Source organism: Fukomys damarensis, unplaced genomic scaffold (assembly GCF_012274545.1).
Source record: "Fukomys damarensis isolate Sample0158 unplaced genomic scaffold, DMR_v1.0_HiC HiC_scaffold_16, whole genome shotgun sequence".
Lineage (NCBI taxonomy): Eukaryota > Metazoa > Chordata > Mammalia > Rodentia > Bathyergidae > Fukomys > Fukomys damarensis.
Window position 1 is genome coordinate 25,458,828 of NW_022900928.1, and position 24,646 is coordinate 25,483,473.

General features: G+C 36.9%; 1 protein-coding gene across 5 annotated transcripts in view; it reads left to right on the top strand.

Annotated features, from left to right (window-relative positions):
* The window catches only part of Nup98 (nucleoporin 98 and 96 precursor), a 105,497-nt gene that overhangs the window by 22,949 nt on the left and 57,902 nt on the right, over nt 1–24,646 (top strand). For 2 of the 5 annotated variants that reach the window (XM_010603167.3, XM_010603171.3), the window contains exons 2-10: nt 6,484–6,588; nt 8,379–8,480; nt 8,572–8,748; nt 10,502–10,641; nt 12,212–12,319; nt 13,656–13,836; nt 15,706–15,869; nt 18,581–18,718; nt 21,809–21,947. In XM_010603167.3, coding sequence (XP_010601469.1) covers nt 6,513–6,588; nt 8,379–8,480; nt 8,572–8,748; nt 10,502–10,641; nt 12,212–12,319; nt 13,656–13,836; nt 15,706–15,869; nt 18,581–18,718; nt 21,809–21,947 — 1,225 coding nt within the window. In that variant the 5' untranslated portion in view covers nt 6,484–6,512. The remainder of the gene's footprint in view (nt 1–6,483; nt 6,589–8,378; nt 8,481–8,571; nt 8,749–10,501; nt 10,642–12,211; nt 12,320–13,655; nt 13,837–15,705; nt 15,870–18,580; nt 18,719–21,808; nt 21,948–24,646) is intronic. The other 3 variants (XM_010603168.3, XM_033764187.1, XM_010603170.3) reach the window with 2 other exon arrangements.

Here is a 24,646-nt window from a genome sequence, read left to right on the forward strand (position 1 = left end):
GAAAAGAATTAAATTGGTAAACTGAGAGACTGCTATGTTTTTTTTTAATCATTGAAATATTTAGTGACCTTATTTATTTATTTATTTATTTATTTATTACTAGAAAAAAATGTGAATAGTTATACCAGTGAATTTATTCATTTTGGGTACAGAGTCTGGCTGTGTAGTTTAGACTGGTCCTGAACTCTAGCCCAGACTAGTCTGGAATATGATCCTTCTGACTCAGCCTCCCAAGTGCTGGGATTATGGGCATGTGCCGCCATGCCCGGTTTTTTGTTTTGTGTTGTTTGTTTTGTTGTTTGGTCAAGATCATTTTGTTAAATATGATAAATTCAGTGTGCTACAAACTAGGTTGCATTTTATTTCATTCCATTCATTTTGTTTTGTTTTGTTTTTTGAGACAGAGTCTCATTGTGTAATTCATGCTGGCCTTGAACTCACTATATAGTCCAGGCAGGTTCTTCCTTAGTCTCCCAAGTGCTGAGATTCATTCCATTCTTTTCCTTTCAATATGTCCTTTTAGAAGTCTCTGTACCTTGGGTTTTGTTTTTGGCCAGTCTCATAACTTTTCTGATGATATTTGTGTTCTTTATTTCCCTAGGTGTAGTTGTTGTTGGGTTTTTTTGGGTTTTTTTTTGTTTTTGGTACTGGGGATTGAACTTAGGACCTCACACTTGCCAAGCAGGTGCTGTGCTGCTGAGCTAAATCCCTGGGCCTGTGTTCTTTTTTTATGGTGATACTGGGGATTGAACTCTAGAGTTCCATACATGCTAAGCAAGTACTGAGGCACATCTCCAGCCCTACATTTGTGTTCTTGAAAAAGCTCACTGAGATGTGTGTGTATGTGTTGTGTGTGTGAAATCTATCTTATGTAGGGTTTCATTTTTTATTTAGCTTATGGTTCTTTCGGTTTTAGTTCATGATTTGGTAACTCCATTGATTTGGACCTCTAGTGAGGGTACACAATAGGAATGGCGGGGAGCATAATTCAAGGGAAACCACTAAATCACAAGCCACAATATAGGAGAGATAGGAAAGAAGAAACTATATTTCCCTTCTAGTGATGTAAGAACTTCCCATAAGGTCCTGCCTCCCAGTGATTCCACCATCACCCAATAGTGCCACCCTAGAGCCAAATTTTAATGCATGATCTCTGAAGGACATTTAGTATCAAAGTTATATCAGCTTGTGAATATATAAGTCACTTATCATATGCTTACTAAACATTGGAGGATTTCCACAAGCATAAGTTAATATATATATATACATGATTTTATATTTAAACCTTATTTATTTAATTGTGTATGCATGTGTGTTTATTACTTTCTAGTTAATCTTTATGTATGGTACCTATGTGTCTTAGTCGATTTTCTGGTGCTAATAACAATAGCATAGACTGGCCAAGGTATAAAGAAAAGAGGTTTATTTTTGACTCAGTTGTCATCTAAGATAGACTGGTGATAGGCTTCTGAAAATGGCACAGGGTATCACATAGTGAAAGACAGGGAGATGAATTTTGAGAACATGCATCATACATGTAGAGACATTTCAGGGGCATTGCTAGGTTCACCATAACCATTTTTCATAGTAGAAATCTCATCCCAAAAGGGCTAGACTTTACAGTAGACAGCATTAATCTGCTCATGAATGTATAATGCCCATGACCTAAATACATGTTAGAGGTCACTTCTCCTGACTCTGTCATCTTGAGTTAAGTCTTTACATGAATTTAGGTGGAGACAAATCATATCAAGCCATAGCACTGTAATAGGCATACTGCATATAAACAGACAACCTTTCTTCAAAGGGATAGTATATTTAACTCAACTAACATAGCAAATGTGGTTTTTCTGTTGTTGTTTTGTTTTGTTTTTTTGGTACTGGGGATCAATCTCAGGTCCTTGAGCTTGCAAGTTAGGCACCCGAACCACTGAGCTAAATCCCCGACCTGCAAATGTTTTAATTGCCATAAAATCTAGTGTATCTTTTTGGGAGGGTGTTATGTTTTAGGTGCCTCATCTAAGAAAACGTTTCAAGGCCTTAGGTCCTCAAGATTTTATCTTGTTTAACCTTTAAATCTATAAACTATTTTAAGGTAATTTTTATATAAACACAAGATGTGAGTAGATTATTGGATGTATATGTACACACATACACAGACACACGTCATGTATAGAATCTATGGAGTATTATATATTATCCACATGTGCTATTTATGTACACACTCATACACAGACACACGTCATGTATAGAATCTATAGAGTATTATATATTATCCACATGTGCTATTTATGTAATGTATATAGGTGTGCTATGCATTGTAGATTGTGTGAGTACATATATATGCATATCCACTATATATGATGTCTCAATCGTGTACTCTGTGTGTGTGTATTATATATCACCCATATGACATAAGACATATGTTATATACTATATACTATATGTATGTTGCATAAAACATATTTTTGTAAGCTGGATAATAGCTCCATTGTTTTAAGTACAATTATGAACTTGGCTATTAGGAGATTAAGTGGTTTAAGGAACTGCACCTGGCTGAGAAGTTGACAAAGGGAGGGTTGTGTCCATTAACTGAAATGTCAACTTGACCTGAGTGAGGAATGCATACCATAAGCATGTTTCTGTATATGTCTGTGGATGACTGACATGTAGGCTAGCAAGCTGGGAAGGAAGACCCACTCTGGTTGTGGGTGGAACCAGCCAGTAGACTTATAACCTAGACGGAATGAAAAAAAGGAAAGAAGGAAATGTACCCATTTTGAACAGCTCCATTATTCTTAAGTATGCTGCTTTGTTTCTGTCACTTTTGGGCATTGGTCTTCAGGTTTCCAGTTTCTTCAGCCTTCCAATGTCGACATGGTACATGCAGTGCCTCTCCAGTAAACTTTTAAGTCTTCCCCCTTGGACTGGCTCTGTATTCTTGATCCTTCTTGGTCTGCAGCTTCAGTCTTCTTGGGCCGCACAGATTCTGCATCCTCTGGGTTCCTAATGAGCAGATGGCCACTGTGGACTTTCCCACCTCTGATCCTGTAAGGCTACTTAAGAAATCGTCTGCATAATTAATTATGTACACTGATTCCATTCCTTTAGAGAACCTTAACTAATATAATGTATAAGTAAATGGTACTGAAAATACAGTGATCTCTCCCACTTCATTATTTTTCAGAATTATTTTAGCTAATTATTCTTTTTGCTTTCATATATTATTTATAATTTTGTTTGCATCTTTAAAAAATTTAATTTAGATAATTCTGTAGGCCTATACATGAATTTCTGACAAATTCACGTTTCCTATATTGAGTATAATAACTTCAACTCATTCTACTTATATCTACTTTGGTTTTGTTTGTTTGTTTTTGGTACCAGGGATCAAACTCAGGCTCTTATACTTGTGAGGCAGGCGGCTGAACCACTGAGCTAAATCCCCAGCCTAGATCTACTTTGATTTCTTAGCATTTTACATATTTTGGTATATAAATCTTGGGCTCTTTGGTTACTTTACACATAAGAATTTAAATTTTGAGGGGGTACCAGGGATCGAACTCGGGCCCTTGGGCTTAAGAGGCAGGCGGTGGAATCACTGAGCCAAATCCCCAGCCCAATAATTTAAATTTTGAAGTTTTACATATTTTTAAATTTCAGATTTCATGCTGAAATTATTGGTAATATGTAAATATGAAGAACTATGGCAATATGTATGCTCATATAACTTTGTAGGATTGTGTAATAATTTAATTAGTAATATGTGGAAATATTATTGACTTGTGAATATCTTCTGTTTCAGTGAATAGGTGTAGGATTTTGTGGGTTTTTTTTTTTTTTTTACAGATTCTTTGGAAATTATATAGGCTGAATTAGCTTCATCTTCTCTCTGATTTTTATGTATTTTCCTTTTCTGGCCTTAATTGTTTTCAGTCATCTTGATATACATCCTCATTTTCAGGACTAGGTCATAATGAGTAGGGAAGCATAAATTTTTTTTTTGTTTTTAGACAGGGTCTCCCTATATAGTTCAGACTGGATTGGAACTTACTATGTAGCCCAGGCTGGTCTCAAACTCACAGCAATCCTCCTGCCTCAGCCTCCCGAGGGCTGGGATTACAGGTGTGCGCCACCACGCCTGGCCCAGGGCAGCATTTATTGATATACTGTAATATTCATTATTAAAGCATTTGTCTGCCATGTGAACATTCTGGAAACTGCCACTCCACAAGGAAGCTCACAAGTGCACATCTGGGCAGATGATGTGGAGTAGTAAAGCTGAATGCTTTTGCTCTAAGATCAGATACCAGGCAAAGATGTGAACTTTTCTTCTCTTGTATTCAAAATAGTTCTGGAAATTCCAACCAGTATAACAAAGCTCCTTCCAGTTATCTCACTGGGGTTCTTCTAGGGATGATGCAGAGGAAATAGATGTGATTCTCAACCTGTTAGATATCTGACATGCCAAGTTTGTGTTCTCTAAAATTGAAGAATGAATCCTAGGAACAACAGAAGTTAAGAGTAGGAAATATTTACTGAGGGATAAACAGCTCCTCTCTAAGAGAGATAGAAGAGGACCTGAAAATGGTCCCCCCTTTTTTGAGATAAGGTCTTTTGGCCTTGAACTCACTGTATAAGTCCAGGCTGGCCTCACATTCATGGCAGTCTTCCTGCCGCAGCTTCCTGAGTGCCAGAATTACAGTTATGTGCCATCCTATCTGGCTGGAAGTCTTCACTTCTGGTAAGCACTTTAAAAACTATGTCTCCTGGAGTAGAAATCACCATTTAATAATGGTAAAGGTCCTAGGCATGGTGGTGCAGGCCTGTAATCCCAGCACTTGGGAGGCCAAGGCAGCACAGTAGTTGGTAGTTCCAGGCCAGCTGGGACTACATGGTGAGTTCAAGGTTAGTTTGAAATACACATCAAGATCCTGTCTCAAAAAACCAAAAAAAAAGATAAAAGACTTGCTCTGTCACTTTGTGATATTATATAATTTGGAAAGGCAGGAAACTAAAAGCAGATTTCATTACTGAAAGCTAAATGATGATTACTTGAAATGGAACCTCTAGTTTTGAGGACATGCTTTAAAGTTTTGAGGTCTTTCAAAGTGCAAATGTATATCCCATCCCAGATGTTTTAGTTCACTATTTCTAGAATAGGGCCTGGGGGGATTGTATTTGACAGCTAACTCTGATGTGAATTTCTAAAATTCCTGGTTTGAATGATCTCTGTTTATTCAAAGGAATTATTCAACTCCTGGATGATAAAATACAGAACTGTTGAGGTTACCCCTTCCCTGGAGTTTTAGAGTGGACAGTATCCATTTTTTAAAAAATCATCAGGTATTTAAGGGACAGCTTCACTTTTTCCAGGGTGTGCAAAATGTTTGTGTTACAGAACTTGGAAGTGTTAATGGGACTCTAGAATATTGTCAAGGAGAGCACCTCAAAATTTAATTTTTAATTCTATTATATGAATGAGGCGTGATATTAGTGAAATGAAAGATTATTCCAGTATGTGTTTGTACTAAAAGAAACCATACTTGTCACAGTCCAAATAAGCATGATGGGTTTTCAGGTTTCATAGAACATAATGGCTTAGCTTACTCAGGATTTTCTAAACCAGGTATGGTGGTGCACATGTGTAGTCCCAGGATTTAGTAGGCTGCAACAGGAGTAGTGCTTCAAGTTTGAGGCCAGCCTGGGCTACATAGTGAGTTTAAGTCCAGCCTGAACTGCATAGTAAGACCCTATCTCAAAAACAAAAACAGGCCAGGGATTTAGCTCAGTACTGTTTCTGCTGCCTGCTTCTCAAGCACAAGGACCCAAGTTTGATCCCTGGTACCAAAAAAAAAACAAACAAACAATTAAAAAAATTTTTTTCCTTGTTTGCTAGCAGGTAAGTGGCATCAGGCATCTTTAAAGAAAATTTAAGGAAGGGAAAAAAGCTTTTTTTTTTTTTTTTTTTTTTTTTTTTTTTTTTTTTTTTTTTTTTTTTTTTTCTTTGGTTTGTTTGTTTGTTTTTAGGTTTTTTGAAACAGGGTCTCTTGTGCGCCACCACACCCGGCCAACCATTCCTTTAAAACAATGAGTTTTATAATCCCAGCACTTGGGAGGCTGAGGCAGGAGGATCACTGTGAGTTCAAGACCTGCCTGGGCTATCTAGTGAGTTCCAGGTCAGTCTCAACTATATAGTGAGGCCCTGTCTCAAAAAACAAAAAAAAAAAAAAAAAAAAGGAATGGTTGGTTGTATGTGAACTTTAACCTAATATGGTCCTGATCAGTTTAGGCACTGTATAGATTAAAGAGAATGTTTTAAGATTTATTTTATCATATAAATTTCAGGATATTGAAGTAAGTATATATGCCATAATTGGTATAGACCTAATTAAGTTTGTTGACAAATATTTTTTCAAAAAAACAATTACATTATATTCTGTGGTCTTTTAAAAGAGTGATAACTTTTTTCTTCTTTTCCAGCTTTCTGAGAGAAAAACTCATTTTTGAAGATGTTTAATAAATCATTTGGAACCCCCTTCGGGGGTGGCACAAGTGGCTTTGGCACAACTTCAACATTTGGACAGAGTAAGTTTTTTAAAAAAACAATGCAAAACCATCTTAATTGGCTGTGTCTTATTAAGAACAAATCTATTCTGGTAGCTTTAGATGGGAATTGTATTCATACTTTGGTCTGTATAACAGAGACTGAAAAATAACCAAGGTAAGAGCTTGCTAAAATTTTTTGATAAAATAGAAATGTTCTGACTTTTCATACCTTTCTGGTTATCAATAAAAATACTTAAAATATTTGTATTATTTGGTTTTGTTTGCAGAAAGTCATAATTTGCTACCAATTTTCAGACCAGAAAATAATTTTTTAAATATTGATGTGTAAAAGGAAATTATAGAGTAACTGCTGTGAAGATTTATTCTGTAAATAAAATGCATGACATTCACAAAAAAAATTCAAAATCACAATTAGCCTTCTGGAGACCCACCACCCTTTTCTACCTTGTGTTATATGTGGCACTAATTGCCTATACAAATCTTTACTCACTTTTCAACGTTATGTTAAAAATTTTATGCTTATGCCACGTGTGCTTGTGGATACCTATAATTCTATCATTCTGGGAGGCTGAAGTAGTAGGACCACAAGTTCAAGCGCAGCCTGGGCATAGTGACTTAGCAAAACCTTGTCTCCACATTTTATTTTAATTTATTTTATTTATTTATTTTTTGATACCAGGGATTGAACTTGGGTCCTTGCTCTTGTGAGGTAGGCGCTGGAACCACTGAACTAAATCCCCAGCCCTATGTCCCCACATTTTAAAAAGATCTGATTTAGCAAGGCCCTGGCGTCAATTCGCAGTTCCACAAAAAACCAACATATACACAGACACACACATGCTCTTAACACAAAGGCATCAAACATGGTATAGTGGACTCTCGTGTACTTATATCTTTATTTTTGCAACTTTTTGTTTTGGTTTGTTTTTTGTACTGAGGGTTGAATCTAGGGTCTTTGCATTGAGCTGCATCTCCACCCCTTATTTTATTTTTTGTTTGAGTTACTAAATTGCCCAGACAGGGTTTGAACTTGTAGTCTTCCTGCCTCAGGCAACTGAACACCTGTGCCAGGTACCACACCTATGTTAACATCTATGCTAGGCACCATGCCTATAATCTAAGCACTTGGGAGACTGAGGCAGGAGAATCACTTTGAGTTGAGGCTACATAGTAAGACCCTGCCTCAGAAAACAAAACAAGCTGGGAATCATGGCACATGCCTGTAATTCCAAGCATTCGGAAGGCTGAGTCGGGAGAATCACTTCAAGTTTGAGGCCAGCCTGAACTACATAGCGAGACCTTGCCTCAAAACAAAACAAAATAGAACAAAAACAATCTGTAAGTTATATTGGTAAAGTCACTATTTTTTAAAAATGGGATCTTGCTATATTTCCCAGGGTGGCCTTGAACTCTTGGGCTTGAGCAGTTCTGCTTCAGCAGGAGGAAGTCACTGCCACTGTATGCATATGACCTCATACTCATTTTGAAAAGTCAGCATATCCACCCCCACAGTGGGAATCAAACCCAGGGCCTCTTGCATGCTAGACAGGTGCTCCATCACTGAACTAGAGCTACATCCCCACCAGAGAATTCTCACCTTTTCATTTCAAGTTACCATATTTTCCTGTGGCAGTGAATACAATATTTACAATTTAGATTTTACTCTAAAATACTCTGAGGAAATTTTGAAAAAGTTTTCAAGTTAGACTAGTGGTCCTGTTCAAATGAAGAATGTTAAGAAATATTAAAACCTTTTTTATTCAGTAACTCTTCTACATTCTTAATTTACCCTTGAATTTCCTTTTCAGATACTGGCTTTGGTACCACTGCTGGAGGGGCATTCGGAACATCTGCATTTGGTTCTAGCACCAATACTGGAGGCCTATTTGGCAATTCACAGACCAAACCAGGTAAAAGCTTTATTTGAATTCTAGCTGGTATGGGACTCTACTTAATGACTCTGATCTGCTTAACTTGTTTTCTCTTCCTCCATGTCCCCAGGAGGATTATTTGGTACTAATTCATTTAGCCAGCCAGCTACCTCCACAAGCACTGGCTTTGGGTTTGGTACATCAACAGGAACGTCAAATAGCTTGTTTGGAACTGCAAGCACAGGGACCAGTCTTTTCTCATCCCAAAGCAATGCCTTTGCACAAAATAAACCAAGTGGCTTCGGGAGTAAGTAGGACATTACTGAACTTGTACCCATAACAGTTTAATTTACTTATTGAATGTGTTCTGTCTTTCCCCTTTGCCTATAAGTGCTCATCTACTTTTCCCAGCAAGTTGCAAAAATGGTAAGATGAGAACTTCAAAATGTATTGCAAAGTTTAATAGATAGTAAAAGGGGGTGGTATGTACATCTCTCTAAGAATGGAGATTTGAGAAGCATTAATATTTAAGGAATATATGCTGGAAGAGATAGAAAGTGGCTTGAGATAGGATGAAAAGCCAGGTCAGAGTAGTGTTGTCATGTTACAATGAAAAATCTCATGGAGGACTATGTTGTAGTCAGTAGTACGTGAAGTAGAGACGCCTTTTTATCTGTCTCATTTGTTATGAAGAGACTAGACCAGGAATGACAAATACTGAACATGGCATGGTTGCTTCTCTGTTCTCATCTCTGTGGCAGATGTTGTAATTGATGGCCGCTATTTTAGATGTGGCCTGGGGCCACTTCTTCACACAGTATTTTGAGGTAACCAGTATTAGTTGAGTAGATGTGCCCTAAGTAAGTGATGCTGTTTCTAACACAAGTGAATGGTGGCATCAGTAATTAACCAGCTATACATATTTTTTCAAAGGGGTATTTGTTTGTGGGATATTCAAATATTTAACCATGACAACATAAAATGCAATCAAAGGAACTAATTCAAATGAGAGATGCCTGCTTAAACTGTATGATATGTTCTTAGAAAAATGGAAATTTGCCACTGAGACATCACAGTCTCGGGAATTAGGGGGACACTTTATTAAATATTGGTAGGTATGTTTTTCTTGCTTGATGCCATTCTGCCGCCATATGTATAACTTGGGAAGTAGCATCTCATTGTGAGAAAGAATAGTCCCTACATAACAGTTAAATTCATTTGTATGTGATAGTATATTAAGTCAACTTTTTGGAAAAGTAAGCTAATCAGAGAATCCGCTGTTTCTGTCTCATCACTTTTTTTTTTTTTTTTTTTTTTTTTTTTTTGGTGCTGGGGCTCAAACTCGGGTCCTTGCGCTTGTGAGGCAGGTGGAACCACTGAGCTAAATTCCCAGCTGTATTAGTTTCTATTAAATGATCAAAAGTGCTTACTGAGTTTTAAAATTTTGATGGGGGCGGATTTAGCTCAGTGGTTCCACTGCCTGCCTCCCAAGTATACAGTCCCGAGTTCAATCCCCGGTACTAAAAACAAAAACAAACAAAAAAAATTTTTTGATTGGGGAGTCAAATATTGCACTGACCTATGTTTGCTTGCCACAATAGTACCTACATTCTTTGGTTATATGTGGGTATGTGTAGTAATACGTGCAAATAAACATACTAAGATCCCCGTTGAAGTCTGTTGTGGCAAGATGTTTCCAGAGAGACAGTTTATTTCAGTAGCTAGTGTTATCAAGTAGCAAAAGGAGAAATAAGATAAAATTTTGATGAAACAAAATAGTGTTTCTTTATAAGTGTCTCTTAGAAGGCCAAGAAGGGCTTCATGAACACTTAGCTGGCTGAAAGACAGACTGGTTTTTAATTTGACATTGGAAAGTTATGAGCTTAGAAGTGTATGTCTGTGTGAAATATCTATTTGAATGTGTTACTTGGGAGAGTTGAAAGAGGGTTTGAGGATTTGAAAGTACTGTTGCTACAGTCAAATGCCAGTTCTAAGGGGGGTTTTATAGATCCGTCAGTTTTGTACTGTTTAATTTTCATGTTTCTTTTTTTAACTTAAAGATTTTGGAACAAGTACTAGCAGTGGAGGACTTTTTGGAACTACAAATACTACTTCTAACCCTTTCGGCAGCACATCTGGCTCCCTCTTTGGGCCAAGTAGTTTCACAGCAGCACCTACTGGGACTACTATTAAATTTAACGTATGTATTTCTTCCACTCTTTGTGGAATATTTCTTCCTCATTTGTGTATTTGTAGTATGACTTGTAAAATTGTTCATCTTCTCAGTGAGTTACAGCTTAGTTTGAATTTTCTTAAAAGATTGTTAAAAACAAAATCTTTCAACAGTTATGGATAGGTTATAAAACATATTAGATTATTACAAGTATTTGAATTATGCTTACCCCAAAGAAATTTGTATTCACAAGGTTGATTACAACAGTTTATAAGATGGAATTTTGAATTTACTATGTTCATTCTTTGGCCTCTGATTGACCATTTTTTCTTTCTTTCTTTCTTTTGTTTTTTTTCTTTTCTTTTCTCTTTAAGACAGGGTCTCACTATGTAGTTCAAGCTGACCTTGAATTCCCTGAGTAGCTCAGGCTGACCTCGAACTCCCTCCAATCCTCTACCTCCAGAGTGCTGGGATTACAGGCATGCACCACTGTGCCTGGCTAGTTAATCATTCTTTATATAGAAAAATAAATAAATAGGGGCAAGCCATAGAAAAATCATTGAAAATAATCTTTCAGGAGATAGTATAGAATAACCAATCAATATTCTGTATCTGCTAAAATAAAATTTTTATTGGTGAAATGGAAAAATTACCTCAAAAAGTTCTGTTTTTTGGGGAGTGGGCAGAGTTAAGTGGAGGGAATACTATTTGATGTAAATGGTTAGGCAAATACTTACAGTAGCCAGGAGGTATTAAGTCTAATGGAAATCTCTGGCAGAAATAGAGCTTGGTAGAGCTTGCTGTTAAAATTTAGAAAATGGAGAATTTTCCGCTAAGATGATTAATTCATAATACTAAATTTAGAATCTGAATTTAAGTTAAATATCAGCGATAGTAAAATATGTTGTATGTTAAAAGTATAACAGTTGAGAAAATTGACAGTAAAGTAGGAATCCTTAGTTCTTATTGTGCCTTTTTCCTTGTAAGGCTATAGCAGAAAAGCAAGGTTTTGTATCTATTTCTTTTCCTTGTTTTTTTTGATACTGAGTATTGAACCTAGGGCCTTCACACTGATCTGTATCCCCAGTGCCACCCCTCTCCCCCAGTTTTGAGACAGGATCTCCCTAAGTCACTAAGTTGCCCAGGCTGAGCTGGAACTTTTGATACTTGTATCTCAGCTTCCCAGAATGCTGGGGTTATAGATGTGAACTGAACCACCACACACAGCTGTGAAATGTGTTATATTTAATCAAGCTATCTTGGTTTTGTTTATTTGTTTGTTTGTTTTTGGTACCAGGGATCAAACTCAGGACCTTACACTTGGAAGGCAGGCACAGTGCCACTGAGCTAAATTTCCCGGCCTTTCTTTTTTTTTTGAGATAGGGTTTTGCTTTTTTGCCGAGGTTGGTCTTGGACTCCTGGATAGAAATTGATCTTCCTACCTAGACTCACAGCTAGGTGGGACTACTTATTCATGCCCATATGTTGTAAAAGACCTAGGAGACTGGCTTCATGGTTCAGTGGTTGAGGAATTGTGTCTGTGAGAGTAGGTATATAAAGCTTGGATTTAGAAATGTTCCTTTACTTTCCTTTGCAGCCTCCAACTGGGACAGATACTATGGTCAAAGGTGGAGCTAGCACTAACATCAGCACCAAGCACCAGTGTATTACTGCCATGAAAGAATATGAAAGCAAGTCACTGGAGGTCAGTAACCTGTAAAATAAAGTATCTCTTTGATTCTATTAGAATGCAGCTTGCTTTGGGGTGGGGGTTGCAGCTTTTAAAAATGTTTTTTTAAAAAAATGTTTTTAATAGTTTTAGGCTTGAGTGCTTGACACTGAGTGTGTGTATACTGACATTAATCAAGTTGTTTTTGAAGATTATGTATCATTTATAGGTATCTCTTTTTCAAGGCTGGATAATTCTTATTTCATGTACAGGTGTAGTACTCCTAATGGTCTGTTTGGGGCCGGGGATTGAGCTCTGGTGCTGCTGCCTGCCTTGCAAGTGCAAGGTCCTGAGTTCAATCCCTGGTATCAAAAAAAAAAAAAAAACTAATGGTCTGTTTGGATTGGGTGTTGTTACATTACACTAGGCAGTGTATATGTGTTGGTGTGCACACGTGTACTTTTGGTAAATTTACATAAAGTCTTAAGTGTACAGTTTAATAAGTTTTCATTAAATGAAAGGATTCATATAAAAAAAGATTATAACCAGTATCCTAGATGTCCCTCTTGTGCCCTGTTGCTTTTCAAAAGTGACTACTGTCTTGACTATGCTCCTCCTGCCTCAGCCTCCCTAGTGCTGGGATTACAGGCGTGTGCCACCAGGCCTGGCTTGACTATGCAATTTTTTCTGTTTTTTGTTTCTTGGTTGATTTGTTTTGTTTTTCCTGTTTTTGAACTTTATCTAGAGGTAATCTTACATTATACACACCTATATAATTCAACATTGCAATGTTCATCCGTGGCTTTGCATGAAGCTAGTTTGTTCATTCTCATTGCTCTGTAATACATTGTTGTGTATTTTGACTGTACTTTCTCATTTTAGTGGTTGCTTGCTTCTTTCTATATCCCACACTGCCTGTTGCACTGGAGTGTGCAGAAATGCCTGATTTCTGAAATAAAATTAGTTCATTTTATTTTATCTTTTCCTAAATTCACTGCCTCCCTACATCTTGTGTTTTGTTTATAAAGAATATAATTAAATATATTAAATATAATTAAATAATTAAATATATTAAATATAATTAAATAATTAAATATATTAAATATAATATAATTAAAATATGTCTAGCTCTTTAGCCTGCAGTTCTAAGACCATTATGGTATGGATTTTAATGTCTGTTGAAATGGTTTTCTGTAATGATACTAAATTACTATAATGTCATTCTGCATTTTTCTGGGATTTTTTTGGTCATTGTTCCTGTGTGAACATAGAATTGGATACTAAATATGAGTATTTGGTCTCCTAACTATTTTGGGGGGGGGCATGGTAGTGCTACACATTAATATTGGTAATATGTTTGCACTTCCTTTAGGAACTTCGTTTGGAGGACTACCAGGCTAACCGGAAAGGCCCACAGAACCAGGTGGGAGCAGGTACAACGACTGGATTGTTTGGGTCTTCTCCAGCCACGTCCAGTGCGACAGGACTCTTCAGCTCCTCCACTACTAATTCAGGCTTTGCATATGGTCAGAACAAAACTGCTTTTGGAACTAGTAAGCACTTGACATCATATTGGACCATGTTAAGGAAAAATAGACAACTAAAAGTAAAATATAATTGTCATTTTGTGATTAGTGATGTGAAAAAGAATTCAGGGATACTGAGGAATAGGGAATGCCAGCAATATAGAGGTGGGAGAAATATAGTTTTAAGAGAAGATGGTTAAGAGGGGCTTTACTTGAAGGAAATAATTGAGCAGTGACCTATCCAAGGAAGTTGAAAGAGCAAGTTGTATGGCTTTCTTGGGGGAAGTACTTCAGTTAGCAGAAACTGAATCTTTAAACCCCAAGTTGAGAATTTTGGGAGATGTGGCTATATGTTTAGGACTTTGTGGGCCAACATAGAGACTTGAATTACTGTTTAATTTGGAAGTCATTAAGCGATATTTCAAAAGTGAAGTCATGTGGTTATGAGTGAGGGATCATCCTGAAGCTGCTGTGCTGAGAGTAGATTGTACAGTAAGGGTTATAGGTGTGAATAAATTAGTTCAAAAGATTTTGTCCCACCCACTCGCACTACATGACAGATGACAGTGGCTTAGACAAGGATGGTTGAAAGAATGTCTGTCCCTTTGGGCATAGGGATAGCTCAGGGATAGGTAAAAGACTAGCATGCGTGAGGCTCCAGGTTTGACTTAGTATTAAAGTCAGACTGTGGACCCAGTTTTATTACGAAAGTGGGATGTGAAAGGAGACCAAGATGATTACTAAGTTACTTTATTAAAATATTACTTCTCTAAGCTGGGTATAGTGGCACATGCCTGTATTCCTTTCACTCTGGCAGGGTGCTGAGGCAGAGGATTGGAAGTTCAAACTCAGCCTGGGCAATTTAAGTGAGGTAGCAAGACAGAATTTAAAAAAAAAAAAAAAAAAAAAAATTGGGGGAAAGAATTGTGGGAGTTGTGAGTCATTGTGAAGGCCCCTGGGTTTGACCTCTAGTACTTGCCCCCCCCACAAAGTGGTTATAAAGTAGTACACATATAAATATAAACACAAATACAAAGTTCACAAATAGAACATGTAGGTAACCAGAGGTCTCTTCTTTTCCCTAATCCCCTCCCCTGGCTACCAGTTTGCTTTTGTAGAGACAAGCAAAAGTTACAATTTTTCTTTCTATAGAAAGACATGTATTATATATATACAAATACACCTTTATGTAAGTGACATTTAACATTCATTTCAGTCTGAGTGTTCTGTCATTTAGTTTAGCACATATTCATTATTAAATACTGTATTTCAGGTCCAGTGCTGGGTATATTGATATAAAGAAGAAAATCTTTGTTCTCAAGAATAGCCTATTTTAACAGGGTTAAAATAAAGTACAGGCAGGCCGAGGATTTAGCTTAGTGGTTCTGCCGTCTACCTCACGAGCGCAAGGACCTGAGTTCCATCCCTGGTACCAAAACAAAGCAAAAACATACAACACAGGCTTTAAGTATATTATCTTTAAAAATAAAAGCTGTGGGCTCACAAAAGATCATTTAATCTAACCAGTGTTCTTGGGATAAAGGTATTATTGTACAAATTAAAGTTTTAATGTAATCTGGAGTTAGTTGAAGGACATCAAATGAAAAGGTTGCTGGGCATGGTGGTGCACACATCCCAGCATTCAGAAGACTGAGGCAGGAGGATTGCCTCAAGTTCCAGGCCAGCCTGAAAGGAGACCCTGTCTCAAAAACAAAATTAAAGTGTAAGGGTTACTGAGTAGCAAATGAATGCAGGGCAATTTAGATGTTAATAGATAACAAGGCTATTGCTGGATTTCTGGAGAATGCAAGGTTTCAAATTTTTGTGTTTAGGGTTTTTGTTGTTGTTGTTATTGTTTTCCTTCATTTATTTTCCCTTTTTTATTTTCTTTTTCAGGTACAACTGGATTTGGAACAACTCCAGGTGGTCTCTTTGGCCAACCCAATCAGCAGACTACCAGCCTCTTCAGCAAACCATTTGGCCAGACTACAACCACCCCGAACACTGGCTTTTCCTTTGGTAATACCAACACCCTTGGACAGCCAAGCACTAACACCATGGTAAGGAAACAGGCTGGTAGTTAACTCAGGTCTTATTTGTAGAGCTGAGTTACAAGGCTTCTAATCACGTCACACTAGCAAGATGTACCTGTACTGTAGTTCTCTGAGTTGAGGATATTTAGATAAGAAAAGAAATAATTTTGACCAGCCTAGTCTGTACTCTTTACTTTTTGAGGGTCTTTGAGCAGGTCATTTATTCTTTCTGAGTGTATTTTTCTTATCACTTTAAAGCTTTGCTTAATGGATTTCAGTTGGCTATTTTTGTGAGGTTTTTGTTTTGTTTTTTGGTACTGGGAATTGAACTTGCACTTGCCTTGCGCTTGCTAGGCAGGTGTTGTGTCACTGAGCTGTATCCCTGGCTACAGTTGGGCTATTTTAAGTTACACCTTGTGATATCAACTCTATATCTACATTTTGTAGGATTTAGGAGAAAACATGTACTGATTACTTAACTGTTTTTTGTGTTCTTTCAGCTTGTTCCATAATGTGGAATCACATGAAAATTTAGTTGGGGTGGGTGGGTAGACTTAAACTTCATAACCATATTAGATAATTACTACTATGCAGAAAGCAAATTCCCAAAAGCAAGAGCTAAAATTACAATACTCTTAACCACTTACCAGTTCAATAATTTAAATACAAGATGGCTAAAAATTGCATATCTTTGGTTAATTATTTTTTTAAATAAAAGAAGACAGTTTATTTGAAGAGAAGGAGGAAGAGAGAGATGACACATATTCTGGATGAATAGGGTGAATTCAAAAGTGAATTGCTCCTTTGTTAATTTGTATAAGATAATTTAACAGGAAATATAAAAAGTTTTATCAAATTTATCAATACAAGAAGTGACTGCTTGAGCCGAGTGTGGTGGCGCACGCCTATAATCCCAGCACTCAGAAGGCTAAGGCAGGAGGATCGCCTGTAATCCCAGCACTCGGGAGGCTGAGGCAGGAGGATCGCTGTGAGTTTGAAACCAGCCTGGGTTACATAGTGAGTTCCAGATCAGTCTCAACTACATAGTGAGACCCTGGTCTCAAAAAAAAAGAATTGACTACTTGAAATGACACCTGCCCAAGTGACACTCAGGATAGTAAGTACATTAACCTGCTACCTGTGTAAACTTGGGGTAAAGTGTTAAATGGTCAAAAGGAGTCAGGCAGTAGTTTCTTAGGATGATAAGGGAGCAGAAGAAAAAACTAAGTTGAGCTTTATCAAAATTAAAAACTTAGGGGCTTAGCTCAGCGGTTCGGTGGCCTGCCTTGCAAGCGCAAGAACCCGAGTTCAATCCCCGGTACCAAAAAAAACAAAACAAAACAAAAAAAACTTGGGCTGGGTGTGCTGTCACAAGCCTAAAATCCCAGCATTCAGGAAGCTAAGGTAGGAAGATCTCTTTCATGAGTTCCAGGTCAGCCTGGGCTACATAGTGAGTTCAAAGCCAGCCTAAGTCACATGAGGAGACCCTGTCTATAAATAAACGCATACATACATCCATGTACACACACAGAGCACTTTCCTAGCATGCATGGGCCCTTGGTTCAATCCCCTGTACAGCCAAAAATATTTGAAATATATATATATCTTAGAATTCACTGAGAAAATAACTTATTAAAAGAGGGCCAGGTATTTGAATAGACTCTTTCCCAGGGAAGATATATAATGGCACATAACAAGATCTTCAGTATCATTGTCATCACAGAAGTGCACATCATAATCAAAAGGTACTACTTCTTACCCACTTGGAAAGCTAAAATCAAAGAGACAGTAGTAAGCAATGATGAAGAAGAAGCTGAACATCTCATACATTGGTGGTGAAAGGTACAGTGGTGTAACTTCTGTGGGAAACTGTTTAATAGTGCCTCAGAATTTTAACTGTAGAGTTAACCATAGGATCCAGCAATTGCACATCTTAGTATTTACCCAAAAGAAATGAAAATACAGACTTGCACACAAATGATCATAATAGCATTATTCATAATGGCTAAAAAGTGGAAATAACCCAGGGCTGGGAATGTGGGTCAGTGACACAATGCCTGTATAGCACGTACAATGCCCTGGATTCTGTTTTCAGCAATAAATAAAAAAGGGGAAAGGGAATTAAGGCTTTTTAGCAACATTATGTTACTGCCACTGTACTGACTTGATTATTTTTAGTGAGCTATTTGCAGTTATTTGATTCAAATTCCACTTCCTAATTCACTAGTGATTAGTTCTTTTGGCCTGACTCTGAAAATGAAGTGCCTGTCATATAATGTATTGCTTTCGTTATTGCAACCTTAGACATTTCTTAGAGCGTAAGGGTTAATGAACGTTTTACTAGATGCCCAGCACTTTGGAGCTCAACATTGTGGAAGCAACAGGGGCTTCACTGTAGGTTTATGGTCCTGCACTTAGGAACTGTGACATCTTGGGGAAGATTGTGTTTGCTTTATTTTGTTTTGGTACCGGGAATTGAACTCAGGGCCTCATGCTTGCCAAGCAGGCACTGCGCCACTGAGCTACATCCCAGGCCCTGGGAAGTTTTTAATTTCCTTCATTTTTCTATTCTTTTGGGAAGTGATCTGCTGTACTCCTTGCCTTTCAGAGTTGTAAAATGCTCCATGTTAGCATAATCTTTGTCACATAAGCTTTAAAAAGCTTGGTAACTTTGTATTAATTTTAGACTCTTTAAGGAAATGTATGGGATATCTTTTAATCTGAATTACTTCTTGCAGGGTTTATTTGGAGTAACTCAAGCCTCACAGCCTGGAAGTCTTTTTGGGACAGCTACAAACACCAGCACTGGGACAGCATTTGGAACAGGAACAGGTCTCTTTGGACAGCCCAGTACTGGGTTTGGTGCAGTTGGTTCGGTAGGTGTTTACAAGATGTTAACAAATCTGCCAAAGGTATTTATAAGAAAGATATCACTGCCTTCCAAGTATTTTAATGAGTATACTGTATAATTTGACATTAAGAGCAAATGAAAGATACAAAATGAAGTTACTTAATTTATTTCAGTAGTTTTATTTTCTTTCTTTTGTTTTTGTTTTTGTGTTTTCAGACGAGGTCTTACTGTGTAGCCCAGGCTGGTCTTGAACTCACAGCAGTCCTCCTGCCTCAGTCTCCTAAATGGTGGGATTACAAGTTCTACCACCACACCTGGCTCAGTAGTTTTATTTTCAGTTAGTAATTTCTCTTTGTCTCAGTGACTGTTTACTTTTTTTAGTTTTTTTGAAGACAGGGTCTCATTGTTCGGACTGGCATAGGACTCAAATATGTAGCCCACAGGCTGGCCTTAAACTCACAGCAGTCCTCTTGCTTCAGCCTCCCAATTGCTGGGAGTACAGGCATGTTCCTCCATGCTGGGTTTCACAATTTACTTCGGGGTGGGGGGTTGTACTGTGGGGGTTCTGGAGCTTGCCAGGCAGGTGGCAGAACCACTGAGCTAAATCACAGGCCATAATTTACTTCTAACAGCACAGTATCTATCCTTCTACTTTTTTTTTAATTTAAAAGTTCTTGTTTGATTGATTTATAATGGGGATTGAACCCAGGGCCTTTAGCATAAGCTGTATTCCCCACTGTTTTGTTTTTGGGTCAGGGTCTTTCTAAAATGATAAATTGCTGGAGATGGGCTCAGATTTGTCATCATCTGCCTCAGCTTCCCCGAGTGTGAGGATTATAGGCACATACCACCACACCTGTCTTAAATAATTTGTTTTTAAGCTAGCATATAGCATTTTATGTTTTTATTGTGTACAGTATAAAGTCTTGTATTCATTGTGAAATTCGGTTTGTTTAATTTCTGAGGCTTAACTGCAATACTTTCATGTTTTTTAAGTCAGGTAATGTTTACCTTCTCATCAGTGTTTTTGGTATAGCATAACTGAATTTTTAAATTTTGAGACAGGGTCTTGCTAAGTTGCCCAGGTTGAGCTCAAAGTCATGAGCCTCTTGCCTCAGCCTAAAATTACATGTTTTTGATGTTGATCAAATGGCTAGAATTTTGGAGGTTCTTATTGTCCCTGTGGAGCTGGAATTTTAACTGAATTATATTTCTTGTTAGGTCACTTAAGTAAAAATTACTAATTGGGAAAGCACTTTACCTAAAAACAATGCTGAATTCTATATGACCATTTAAAAATAGTTTTATGAGAATTAATGTGCTTTATTATACTCATGATAAAAACTTTTGAAGCTAGGTGTGGTGGTGCACGCCTATGATCCCAGCACTCAGAAGACTGAGGCAGGAGGATTGTTTGAGTTCAAGACCAGCCTGGGCTACTTAGTGAGTTCCAGGTCAGTCTCACCTACATAGTGAGACCCTGTCTCAAAAAAAAAGCGCTTTGAACTTTTGGCTGTTATAGGTACTTACATGAAAGATAGAATCTCCAAAACATGATTCTATTTTCATGGAGATCGAAATATTTTTTATTAATGTCATTTGAGCATATATAATTGTTGTGAGAAGAGTAAATTATGTAATAGTTCAGAAAACTCTTACACCTCTGATAGCAGCTTAATTGATATATAATCCACATATAATTCAGTTCATCTCTTAAAAGTATACAATTCAGGGTTTTGTTTTTGTTTTTAGTATATTCATAGTTTGCTGCTATCATAACATTCAGTTTAAAACATATTTATCTCATTAAAAAGCATAACCCAAGTAACCTCAGGCCCACTTTGAGTCTTTATGGATTGGACATTCTGGGTATTTCTTTGTAGTATGAGGGGTTGAACACAAGGACCTTTGCACTGAGTTTCATTCCTAGCCATATATATGTTTTCCCACCAACCTCACCCCACTCTCATGCCAGCGATGGAACTCAGGACTTTGTGCTTTCCAGGCAGGTGCAGTGCTGCTGAGCTAAATCCCTGGCCCTTTTTAATTTATGTTTTAAGGCAGGGTTTTGCTAAGATGCTTGGTTGCTCAGGCCAGGCTCAAACTTTGGATCTTCCTAGAATGCTGAGATTACAGGCTTGTGCACCATGCCTGGCCAGCATAGTGTTTTCAATGTTCATCATGTTACGGCCTGTTTAATTTAATTAATTAATTAATTTATTTATTTATTTATTTATAGTGTTGTTTTCAAACACACAGCTTTTTTCACTCGTTTTTCCCCCATTAGATTTATTGGTACATTTTAGGTATACAATACAGTTACATTCATCATTGGGATCTTGTACTTTTACATATTGTATTGGTTATTTTTTCCCCATACCCTTGCCCTCCTCCCTTCACTCCTCTACCCCTTCCTATTTACAAAGACTTTGCTTCCATTTTTTCTTTTTCTCATATTTTTCTTTTCCCTTCTTTCCTTTCCCCCACCCTTCCTACTTCCCCTACTCCTTTAACCCCTTTCTTCCTATTTCACATTGTCAGTTATACAATTTGAACCTTATTTACACTTTTAGTTTTTTACGCCAAAGAAACTATTCAGTATTTACACATCTGTGTCCTATTTATTTCACTTAAGAGTATGGCCTCAATATGCATCCATTTAGCTATAAATGTCTATAGTTTCTCATTCTTTATGGCTGAGTAGTATTCCAATTTATAGAAAAAGCCACATCTTCTTTGTCCAGTCTTCAGTTGATGGTCAGTTGGGCTGTTTCCAAGTTTTAGCTGTAATTCTTTTGGAAAGATGATACCCAGCAGAGGGGTAGCTGGGTCAAATGGGTAAATTTTTTATTATAATTGATTTTCTTAGCCAGTTAAATATCTGACACATTTCTGTTAACAGGCCAAAAAAATTTTTTTTTGATCATCTTGTTATTTTTTCCTTTGCCTTACTGAACAATCTTTGTTGAGGTTTTAACAATAACTTTGCAGGCTAGGAATGTTCTCTGTTTAGAGTCTTGCTCAGATTATTTTCTTCCTAATATCCTTTATTCATTTGCCTTCTTTTGACTGTTTGGTATGTTTCTTTATTGCCTGTATTTTCTGTTCTTTTCAGACCCTGTTTGGCAATAACAAGCTTACTACGTTTGGAACCAGCACAACCAGTGCTCCTTCATTTGGTACAACCAGTGGCGGGCTCTTTGGTAACAAACCAACCCTGACTTTAGGAACCAATACAAACACTTCCAATTTTGGTACATATAAAAAGCAGGTTTGACTCTCTTAAAGTTACACTGACTATACCACACATCATCCTCCTGATTCATATGATTGAAAGTATTTAAAAATTCTCAGGTAAGTTGTGACTTGATGTAAGGAACCAGAGGGAAAGGTTTAAAATCATAACAAGTGTTGAGATATTTAGTAGAGATGTAAATTAGCTTTTTCTTTTTTCAACTCCTTTACCCATAACTGAGGAACCATACAAGAAACACGTTTTGTTTTTGTTTTTTGAGACAGGGTCTCACTAGGAAGTTCAAGCTGTCCTCAACTCGCTATGCCCAGGTTGGCCTTGAACTCTTAGTGACCCTTCTGCCTCAGCCTTCCAAGTGCTGGGATTATATAATAACTTTTATATGTATCATGCCCAGCACGAGAAATACATTTGATTTAAGCACACATTCTTTTAGGCCAGGTTTCAAACAAGGAAGTGCAGTGCAGATAGGGGATTTGACTAATGTTTTGGAAAGTAGAAACCTTTCTTATTTGAGAGATGATTCAGTAGTTTTTCATTAGGTTAAGTCTTTATTTTTGTAAAACATTCAGAAAATATAGATGATACTGAATAATATTTAAAGTACAAAGAGCCCTAAAATTCAGAAATGTGCTGGAAAAATTGAAATCAGTTTGATGGAAATAGCATATTGTTATCAGTGTCATCTATAACTAAATCAGTGTTTTGTTTTGTTTTTACAAATACAACATTATTTGTGTTAGTTGTGGAAAATTCAGTATGGACAAAGGAAATGATAATTCAGATACTTGTTGAAGATTGCATTTGTCAGATACATCCTAAGTACTGATTAATTCTTTTTTGGGAGATGAGTAGAAAGATAGTGGCATAGGTCAATGGGTGAACAGTTCTTCAGTGAGGAATTATTGTCATTTATCTGTTGTTCATTCATTCATTCATTCATTCATTTATTGTAATGATAGGGATCAAACCCAGGCCCTCTTCAAAGTAGGCCAAACTTTCTACCACTGAACTATGTCTTTAGCCTGTTCGGTAAGAAGTAAATAATGATTGTGTAGTGTCCTAGAAAAAGAGACTATTTTAAGCATCCATTGGAAAGTTAAGATTTTCACAGAAAGAACTATAATGTAGTTTAATATAACTTTAATATAGAAAGAACTATATTAAAAGATAAATCCTTGTCAGGTACCAATGCCTAAATTTATGTATTTGATTTCATATCTGTAGCTCTTTTTACTTACATTATTTCCTAATTGCTAGTAATGATTACATATAGTTCCATGAATTCTTTTTCATTTTACTCTATTTGAAACAACAGCTTTGAGGCAGTGGAACTTGTTAGCAAGTATAAAATATGTAGTCTACTTCTTGTAAAACCTGGGAAGAATGATATCTTAAGAGTGAGATCAGAAGTTTTAGTCTATAATTGGCTGGCTAATTATTACTCTTTAAAATCATCATTATAACCTCTTCCCCAAGAAGCTTTTGTATACCAATTTTCTTAATTATCTCAATTTTTATTTTTTCTTTCTTGAGATAGGATCTTGCTCTGTTTCCCAGGCTGCCCCTGAACTCCTGGGCTCAGTGTTTCCTCCTAAGTAGCTGGGACTACAGATAAATGCTACCATATCCAGCTAATCAAATGAAAATTTTTATTTATCTTCTTATTTTTTGTACTGGGGATCAAACTAAGGACCTTGCACTTGTGAGGCAGGCAGCAGCATCACTGAGCTAAATCCCCAGCCCATTCTCTCTATTTTATATTCTCATGTGTTTTATGTTTTACAGCTCCTCGGCAGGCCATAATATAAACTAATCTGTGACATTTTAGCCTCTTAACCAGTTTTCACTCTCTTTGGAAATGCATGTTAGTAATAGCTCTATTTGTAGAACACTTCACATTGAAGATAAAATGTTACTATATCTATCTAGCAGGGTGTTTGCATAGCTATGTGCCATAAAATAAGCTGAACTTGTTAAAGATATTTGATCCTATTCAATTTTTTACATATTTCTGATTTTTTTTGGAGGATTTTTGTTGTACGAATGTATTCATATTCGTGTTTACTGATTTGAAAATGAAAGGTAGTATCTTTCTGTATATCTTACCCCACTAACTTGCTTTCTGGATTTGGATTTTTAATTTTAATTTATAAAATTATTTTGAAAGAGTTGATAAACTTGTCAGTGAGAATTGGAGGAAATGTGTGGTATAAACAGTGTAAGTTGGGTCTTACTTCCTTCCTGTGGGTTGAAGGTAGTTCATCATTATCTTGTTTTCTGCTCTTTGGGGCTATGAGATTCTTTCTGGTTAAATATTAATTAAAAAAGAAAAAAGCATATCTCTAATTAGATTTTTTTTTTTTTTTTTTTATGTGACAGGGTCTGACTGTGTAGTTCAGGCTGGCCTTGAGCTCACTGTGTAGCTGAGGCTGGCCTCGAACTCACAGCAGTTCTCCTGCCTCTGCTTCCTGAATGCTGGGATTACAGGCATGTGCCACCAGGCCCAGCCTTCTGGATATTTTTGTTTAAAAAATTTGACTGTGCTTGAGTAAGCAACCCTTCCTTTTGTGATGTAGCTGTTAATTAGCACCGTTCAAGAAAAGGTTTAACAATTGTATGGCAGGTGTGTTGAGATTAAGTCACATCACTTGCTTGAATTTTTTTTTTTTTTTTTTTTTTTTTTTTTTTTTTTTTTTT